At 40.2% G+C, this 10006-nt stretch overlaps 1 protein-coding gene across 1 annotated transcript in view; it reads right to left on the bottom strand.

The window, feature by feature from the left end:
* Positions 1-599: 599 nt before the first annotated feature.
* slc35f1 (solute carrier family 35 member F1) overlaps positions 600-10006 on the bottom strand; it is a 28044-nt gene continuing 18637 nt past the window's right edge. Inside the window, exons 4-8 of the mRNA XM_042391190.1 lie at positions 8752-8911; positions 7109-7265; positions 6321-6373; positions 3513-3667; positions 600-1725 (exon numbers count right to left, since the gene is read on the bottom strand). Of these exons, the coding sequence (XP_042247124.1) occupies positions 1492-1725; positions 3513-3667; positions 6321-6373; positions 7109-7265; positions 8752-8911 (759 nt within the window). The 3' untranslated portion in view covers positions 600-1491. The remainder of the gene's footprint in view (positions 1726-3512; positions 3668-6320; positions 6374-7108; positions 7266-8751; positions 8912-10006) is intronic.

The following is a 10006-nucleotide window of genomic DNA, read 5'->3' as shown; positions in this document are numbered from 1 at the left end:
AATTTGTTACATGTGTTGAGAATGTGTTGATGCAGCTCTCACTGACTTTTTTTTATGCCATCGAAGTCCACAATATGAGATATAGAATGAACGGGAAGTTATCCCTCTCTCTCAACAACCCCCCCACCCCCACCCCCTAACATTAAAAAACATATTGGATCTACACGAATAACACAAATGACCTATTTTGGATTCAAAACGGGGAATTTTGCCAAAAGGTGACAAGTTTGCACCCCTGGAATCAGATAAATAAAATGTTATTTTCTGATTGTTTCATGGTGGTTACTTTCTAAAGCACAAATAAACAAGTCCACACCTCCTCACAACCCTGTGGGAGGGTGCCACATTGCATTGATTTTGTGTGAATGCAGAACTTCAACTTGTGTGTAGCTCAGCCCTGCCCTCGGTCAAGTAGATACACAGACCTGCAGCTCTTTATACATGCATGACACGGAGAGCAAAGCGGAGAGAGAAAATCCTGCACAGTATGCCTTTAACTCATCAGTTCATTTATATGTTTTCTGTAAATTCAGTCTCTAAAGATGAAGGTCTAGATGCCGTTACAAAGCTTTCTTCACATTGTCAGGATGACATTCTGGTCGGTTTCATTTCTATTATTTTATTTCTCTTATTTTGTTTCTATTTCATTGGCCTAAAAAAGTCAAATTTAACTGTAGTGAATGTACACATACTGGAACTAGGCTATGAATTATCCACCATGTGTTAGTTTTACTAAACTATTCAAAGAAAAAGACTGAAGACATGACCTCACTGTCCTCAATGTCTACAGCCCTGATGCTATATATCACACACTAGCATAGGTTTGTGTGATACATGTTGGTAAATTAATTCAGTGAAGTATTAAATGACTCTAGTGTATGTATTACTTTAACAGATAACTAAATCTGTTGGACAATTAGAGCAGGCGGATTTGGAAAGACTGTAGATTCTGATCAGATATTCAATTTGGAAGTAATATGGGTAAAACCATTAACCGTTTGGCAGAATAATCAATACAACCATTGGTACAGAATATACAAACACAATTATACAGCATATACACAGAGATTGAGCACAAATATTCTTGACAGATATAAAAAGAAAGCAGATTAAATAAAGTTACAATACCTTCTATATACATGAATGATCATTTACAGTCACTACTGTCTACTCTTTGATCACAGTGAACTCAACATTTTTACTTGTTTTGCTATTTGTTTTTAATTACATTCTTGTCATTCATTTAGCAGGTACATATTTGGGTACATGAATTTGTCTAACTTGGTCACTGAGTGGGTGGAGACTTCATCCCTCAATACAGGCCAAAAAATCAAAACCTGGACGTACCTGGGTGATCACCCAGTTGCCCTGCTTAGCAGACTGGGTGCAGCCAATACTCTCTCTCTGTACACAACTGTGGTCAGAACCTGGAGGCTGCAGCTGACTCACTGATCCACCAGACTGACAGTGTAAACTCTCCTGCAGATCATCTTAGGCTACACGTACAGGAGGTTCGTCCCCTGGCTCGGGGCCCAGGCTGGTGTAGGTGACGGCAGGCTCCAGGACTACAGGACTGAGTTGGGGCAGGTCAGTGGCTGGCTGGCTGCCTGTGTTCCTGAACTGCTTGTAGACCCGTGGGTCCTGGGCCACATAGGTAGACGAGGAGGTGTAAAAGACCAGGCCCAAGATAATGATGAAGAATGACAACAGATAAAGGCCTGAGAACTACAACACAGAGACAAAACAGACTTTACCGACATGACTTATTACTGCGTTGTGTTGTCAAAGGCACATTATTGAAATGATCTTCTGTGGATCACCAGTCAACGATGTTTACTGAAATGGTGTTATTCAGCAACAGCATTCTAACTATTTAAATCATATCTTATGACCTAAGACAGGTACAAAAACAGGATGACAGCCATGCTGCTGCTCTCATGAACATCACGGCTGTTTGCAACTGCTGTTTGAGTTGAAGATGGTTAAACTTTTTCCAACTTGCTGCCAATAGCTCACTGTGTGATTATGGCTAACACAGAGAGGAAAACCATGCAGAATTCATTTGACTGGTACATAAGTTTCACTGAATTATATATGTTTCTTCACCAGCAGAGAACAAACACATCAATCAAAAACAGTCTTGGAGCAACATCAGCTTTGAAGTCTGATTATACAGTCAGAGCCAATAAACAGCTGAATTGTCTGAAATCACTTTACTCTTATTGTGAGCAGTGAATTGAGATTTCAGACACTTATTGAATCATTTTGCATCATCACTGACAGGTGTTACATTACCGCAATTTGTGCGTCTATCAAATGCAACACATTGAATTGTGGGATTGTTAGCAGACAGTAGTGTACATGCTCTGAACACTACTTTTTTGTTCCATTATGGAATGTTTGAGGGCACTATAAGGTGCATATATTTAAATAAAAAATATAATAAATAATATATCAAGACAAATAAAAATCTATTGCACTAAAAGGAGTGATTATGCACATGGTCAATGTTTTTAGTATTAGTTAGCTATACTTACTGTATTAATCCTGTCATATTGCCAACCATTTCCTCTAAGTCACAATCAGTCACCACAAACAGGACATTCCATTACCTCTGCCATTAAAAGGGGCAAATCATGCTTTTTATGATTTTCTGTATACTGTTATGAGGTCAGATGTCTATGTTAAACATGATTTCACATGTCAATGTTAAACATGGTCAGAGTTCCAAAACTTGAGGTGAACGTATGTAGAAATGCTCCCTGCAAGTCAAAAGCAAGGTTGTTCCACAGGTTGTTTGTGTTGTCCACGCATCAGAATCCGTATCGAACATGTATGGATGTATTAAGTAATTTCATTGATTATTATAATTCCATGTATTAAGTTTCCAATTGTGAGTAAAGAACAAGAAAAAAAAGTGAAATGCTACTACTACTGTTTGTTTACGTAGTCTGCTGAGGGGCTGTGTCTGGAAGTTGACCAATCAGAAGAGAGTGGGTTTATCGGGAGGTGGGCCTTAAAGAGACAGAAGTCATCCAGCAAGGCACTCCGTTGGCCCATCACATACATGCAATCACACATTCCTGGTGGATTACTTTGTAACGTGAACGCCTTATTCGACTGTTTACCTTGCGACCATTGCATCTAAAGATAACACACTTGCTGCTGTAATAACTCTGTAAAAGTTGTAAAATCCTGTCTGTAAGTATTACAATCTGCTGCAGGGTGTTTTGGCATCTTATAAGTCTTTAAATAGCCACATCCTTGCCCTGGATTCATCACGCCCTATATAGAAAAAAACAATGTAGGAGAGTAATGTACATGTTCTTTCTAATGAATTTAAATTACCATATTTCAGTATGAAGCAGATCACACCTACATGTTGAAATCCACTCATCAACAGTTACGTGTAACGTATTTTAAACTAAATTTAGACCCATTTTAACTTGGATGTCTGGACATCTTTTGACCAACCCATCACCAATCAGTGTCTCCTGGCAGCTTGATGTTACCTTGTAGTGAAAGAGGAATAGGCCACAGAAGAGGCTGTACAGGTCAGCTGTGAGCAGAGAGAGGTTGACTGAGGTGGCGCTTGTCCTCTTCATAACTACCGGCATGAAGCTGTATAGGCTGAACATAAAGGCACTGAACCCAATGTAGAGAAGACCTGCAAACACATAACTTCTAAATTACAACTAGATTACATGTTGTGGTCATATAACTTGTATGTACAGTGTCAAGAAAAAGTAAGTGAACCCTTTGGAATCAGTATGCAGCGCCCTTTTTATGCCACACATAGTGCTGCATGTTCTTCCTAGTTTCATCAGTCCATAAAACATTCTACTTGGTGTCTTGCCATGGACACCATGCCTGTTCAATGATTTGTGCATGGTAGACTCATAAACAGAGATGTTAACCAGCTCCAATGACTCCTTTAAGCCTTTAGCTGTTACTCTGGGGTTCTTTTTTACTTCACTGAGTATTCTGTGTTGTGCCCTTGGAGTCATCTTAGCTGAGCTCCCACTTCTAGAGAGAGTATCCACAGTACTAAATCGTCTCCATTTATAGACAATTTATCTAACTGTGGAATGGTGAATATCTAAACTCTTTGAGATAACTTTGCAACCTTTTCCAGCTATATGCAAATCAACAATTCTTGATAGTAAGTCTTCTGAGATTTCTTTTTTGCGACAAGAAGAGGTACTTTTTTGATCTCCGTGGGGAAATTTATCTTCTGCATTTGACCAATCCTATACACATACACTAGGAGCAGTGGGCAGCTGCACTGCAGCGCCTGGGCACCAACAGGGGCACTGACAGGAGTATTAACCCTATCATACAGACACGTGACAGATTAAAAGAAAAACCAACATAAAGTGTCTTATTAAGGTGTTGGGCCACCACGTGCTGCCAGAACAGCTTCAATGTGTCTTGGCATTGATTCTATAAGTCTCTGGAACTCTTCTGAAGAGATGGAACACCATTCTTCAAAAAGATATTCCCTCATTTGGTGTTTTGATGATGGTGGTGGAGAGTGCTGTCTAACACATCGGTCCAAAATCTCCCATAGGTGTTCAATTGGGTTGAGATCTGGTGACTTTTAAGGCCAGAGCACATGAATCACATCACTTTCATACTCATCAAACCATTCTGTGACCCCTTCTGCCCTATGGATAGGGGCATTGCCATCCTGGAAGAGACCACTCCCATCAGGATATTCAATTTAATTCAATTCAATTTTATTTATATAGCGCCAAATCACAACAGAAGTTATCTCAGGGCACTCTTCATATAGAGCAGGTCTAGACCATACTCTTTATTTTACAGAGACCCAACATTCCCCTTGAGCAAGCACTTGGCGACAGTGGCAAGGAAAAACTCCCCTTTAACAGGAAGAAACCTCAAGCAGAACTGGGCTCTAGGTGGGCTACCATCTGCCTTGGGTTGAGAGAGAAAGAGGGAGATAAGGAGAGAGAGGAAAGAGAGACACAGAGAAGCACAATAACAACAATAATAATAATAGAAATATGACTAATAATAATAATAGCAGGCCTGGGCATCAAGTAGCCATGGTCCATGGAAACCCACCATCCATAAAAGCACCACAACCCTGATCTATTGTAACCTGTGAGACGAGAAAGCACAAAAACTCCAGGGAAGAAGCCAAGTTAGTAAGATGCATTAATGGTACTTGAATGCATACAGATGGAGAGGAGGAGGAGGAGAGAGGAGCTTGGTGCATCATGGGAAGTCCCCCGGCAGTCTAAGCCTATAGCAGCATAACTAGGGGCTGGTCCAAGGCAAGCCTAGCCGGCCCTAACTATAAGCTTTATCAAAAAGGAAAGTTTTAAGCCTATTCTTCAATGTAGAGCAGGTGTCTGCCTCCCAAGCCCAAACTGGAAGATGGTTCCACGGGAGAAGAACCTGATACCTGAAGGCTCTGCCTTCCGTTCTACTTTTGGAGACTCTAGGAACCACAAGTAATCCTGCATTATGGGAGTGCAGTGGGTTAATAGGGTACTATGGTACTAGCTCCTTAGGATAGAAATGTTTCATCATAGGATAAAGGTGATCACTCAGAACAACTTGCAGTGACCCTTCCCTCGAAGGGGACAAGTGGATCCAAAGCATACCAGCAAAATGCCCCCCACAGCATAACAGAGCTATTTGATCCCCTCACGATAGGGGTCAAGCATTCAGTCCTGTACTTGTTTTTCCTTTAATTTGTCACTCGTCTGTATATGTCTTTGATGGTGAGAGGAAACCGGAGCACCTGATGGAAACCCATCTAAACATGGGGAAAACATGCAAACTACACACAGAAAGGGCCTGGGATGGCTGGGGTTAGAACCCAGGACCTTCTTACTGTGAGGCACCACTGAGCCACCATGCCACATTGTTCACATCAGCAGATGCTTCTTGTGAATAGTAGTAGTAGTAGTTTGAATGTTTTTATAAATCAAAGTAGCGCTAACCCACACCTCCTATCTTGTTTCATTGATAGAACATCAGGTTTGCTAACTCTTGACTCCAGTTAGCTTTTGTTGATGTCATTAGCCAAGGGGTTCACATGCTTTTTCCAACCTACAATTATAAAAATGATTTAGTCAATATGGACAAGAGCAATACATTTATATGTGTGTTATCAGTTAAAATAGATTGTGTTTGTTCATAACTGGAACTTAGATGAATCTCTGGACATATTTAATGTCAAATTTACACATAAATGCAGGTAATTCCAAAGGGTTCATTTACTTTTTCTTGCCACTTTAGGTCCAAGATGTATGTGTGTGTGTATGTTCTTGTGTGCACAGCCTCACCTATCTGCCAGTCCCAAGGTACCTTCAGTAGCTCCTTGTGTTCCATTATGGCCCTGCAACAGAACACCAACAAAGGTTACAAGGGTCTATCTGAGAGAATATTAAAAAAAAAGATTGTCCCTCACTGTACTGTACAGATCTGTTCGCACTGAACATCCCTATTACAAACTTGAAGTCATTCTTGCCAGTTTTTGCTCTGGAATCTCTTTGTGACAACCAATCAATCTACTAATTCAGGATTTTAACATTCAATTCAGTCCTGGTGTTTGCTGATAAGCTGGAGGTCTTTGAAGATCCATCAGATTCCATAAATATATGAGACAGGCACAGGATTGTACAACTCTGGAAAGTTAACACGTCAAAAGTAATTTATCTGTCCTTGCTACAATCCTTAAGTAAACAGCAGAATTATCTAGTTCTTGTTATAAAATAAACTACCAGGAATGTACACTTATGTATTGCTTGGTCAGAACAGTGTGTTGCTGCATGGAGTTGCATTGTGTGAGAGTAAAAGCTAAGCCAGGTTCTACTAGGTTTTTTTTCCAGCAAATAAAAAAGTACTCTTTTATTTACACCCTAGAGACACATTACACCAGTGTCTTTGGACTCAATTCACCTGCAGATTACACACCTCCACCACCACCTGCCACCTCACATTTACTAAACCTTTATCAACAAATGATCAAATTCACCCTTGTAAATGCTGTTATGGTGACTGTTTATGACACAGCCTGTATGCCTAACTTTACAGTTTTCATGAGGTATTTCTCTCTACTGCACAAATTTACAGCTGGATGCCGCTGAAAAAGGATCCAAAGAGGCCCATCATGCCAAGGAATTCCACACGGCTCAAGTTCTTCACTATGAACTCCTCACAGACATTGGAGATCCCATACAGTGTTGCTCCTCCTAGAACCAATAGATCTCCAAACAGCTTCTGCTCTCCTGGACAGATGAGGGAGAACAAGAAAGAAAGAGGGAAAGAAAGAAACATGAGCAAGACTGCTCTGAGCAAATGAGCAAGATGCTCCATGTAACCCCAACGATGTGAAAACAACATGGCAACATCCACATGTGCCTGCAACATGAACTGAGGCTTGTACTATTAAGCAAGTTCAACATACCAAGGATATCTTTTCATTATCTGGCTTCATTGAACCTAACATTGGCTGTCCAGATAACCAGTACTACGAAGCTGGTTATCAACTAGCTCAGTCAACCCGGGGTTTCCCTATCCAGCTACGAGCGCATTTATGTAAAAGAGGCAGGGTTGTTAATTACGAGCAACATCATCAGAACCATGAATGAAGTACTTCATATGATATGAGATGAAACAATGGTACCAAGTATCTGCAGAAAACTTCTGTTTAAGAGACAGCAAAGTCATATTCAACAAAGTGAAATGTAAATGAGCCTGTAATCATACAACAGAATAAGATGTAGAAACACTAGCAATAATTTCCACATATCAAAAGTAGGCTACAGCTTAAAATACATGTAGGAATTATTATATATGACTTAAGTATAGAGTGAGTATTTTAGCTATTTAGTTGGATGATGAAGAAACCATTCTGAATATGTCACATAAAAAAAGAAACCTAAAAGTAATGCCAAACTGTTTCTGCTACTGAGGCAAAGAGTGGAAAAGTAGTTAATGACTGATGAGTCTATCTGACCCAAATGTTGCATTTATAATCATGGGGGCCAATTAACAGTGTGTGGATTATTTTTCTGATAAAAGACAATATTTCGTTTTTATTTCCAGTTATCATCACACAGTTGTCTCATGTTATTCTGAGCTGCAGTGAGGGAATCAGAGTGTAAAATCATCCACACTGTCAGCTGTCACTCCGGGGATAAAACAAATTTTATACTATTAAAATGCAGCTAAAATCATCATTATGTGATTAGTGTCGTAAAAGATCTCTCCGTTTGTTAGAAGCTCTGTTTCAAAACCAGAGTGGAAATAGAAAGTCTGGAACAATAAAATGTTTCCACTGACCTATAGAAATATATATTGCTCTTTTTTACTTGTCACTTTATTGTAAATTCAGGACTTTTGTCCATGTTGGGATCTTGTAGGAATGATGACTCTTTTTTTCCAGTGATCTGATTGGTCAGTGGTCAGAGTGTTGACAGGTTGTGATCTGATCCTCTGAAGTTAACCTGCTCTGGAGCAGGTTAGCTGCTCAGCATAAATTACCATGGTGATGAACCCCAGTAAGAAGTGTACCACCGTCGTAGGATTGAAAACACAGAGTTAAACCTGAAGTTACCTCGCTGATCCCAAATCCTGCTTTGTAGTACAGGCCTCTGAAACATGTATTTGTGCTTGTGCCTCATTTCCTCACTTCCTGAGTCATAAGATCAGAAATGCTGTGTTTGTTCATGAGGTGTGTGCTTGTGTGTGTGTTTGTGTGTGTAGGCTCACCAAGGCCTTGCTGGCGGCCAAGTAGGATGTCAGCCCCCACCATGCAGCCAATACCCAACAGACACAGTCCTGCCCCAACCACATGGACAGCCTTGTACCTCACCAAGAGAAAGAACCAGGACAGCAACAGGACCACAGGGATGGCAAAACAGTCTAACAGCTGACAGGACGGAGAGAGACACAGAGAAAAACCCATACCAACATGATGAGCCCTCACACTGGAGTTTTCTCTTTCCCCTGGGTGGGTTCATTTGGACCCACAATGGAACCATGGACTATCTACAACCACACAACTCCCCCCAACAAAGGTGGGGTGAGTTATTTTGGCCACGCCTCTCTTCACTGACCTCAACTGGAAGCACACCTGAATCCTGACTATATGAAGGCTTGTCTGTTTTGTTCACAGTCTGTTTTGTTCACACTTATTAATTCAGTTTGATTTATTAAGGATGTAGTTTTGGGAATTATATGATGTGTTTTCTTTTCAGTTATTTGTGTTTGGGCCAAATATCCAGCCAGGAAGAAAAGTGTGCACAAACTCATGAATTTCTTATCTGCTGCTACTAAATGAGCCATCTCGCTAAGCTGGAGAAACGTCTGCTATAAAATGCTGACTTTAACCTTCATATGGGCAGCAGGCATCAAAAGCTGCTTTTATCAGTTGGACTGTGTTAAATGATGATTTTTTTTTTTTTTAAAGGTGGATTTCTAGTGGGTGATGCTGTTTGGAACTTGTCAGTGTTTTGCATGGTGACTCCAGTATTTTCTGATAATGTGATAGGTACAGTACTGTAAAAATAAATGATCGCCCATGTGTATGTCTGTAGAAGAACAATATCATATTCTTCTGTTCCTGTGCCAGACAATCTTGTGAACAGCCATTGCAGGGGAACTGTGCCCGGCCTGTCTGCTCTAGAGAGATGCTGCCACATCATCTCTATGGCCCTGACTATATTCAGTTCTATTGATTTCTTGCTATTCTGAGTCAGGAATGTAAGCTAATTCCCTTATTCCAAAAGTGCCTAACTGCCTACATGCAAAATTAGGATTCATTACATTACTTACAGGGAAATAATTACATTCTATAAAAGGATATACCATATAATCTAACATGTATTCATAGGCACTGTGTAATGTAAGCAGGATAAAAGGGTATTTCAGTGTTTTAGTATTGTACTCCATTAACTTAAGGGACTCACAAGAGTCAGATTAACAAAATATCCAGTCTTCTCCTGAAAATAATGCCGCTAGACTT

Source organism: Thunnus maccoyii, chromosome 17, assembly GCF_910596095.1.
Source record: "Thunnus maccoyii chromosome 17, fThuMac1.1, whole genome shotgun sequence".
NCBI classification, from domain to species: Eukaryota; Metazoa; Chordata; class Actinopteri; order Scombriformes; family Scombridae; genus Thunnus; species Thunnus maccoyii.
Note: the sequence above shows the minus strand (reverse complement) of the source record. Positions and strands in the feature narration are given on the sequence as shown.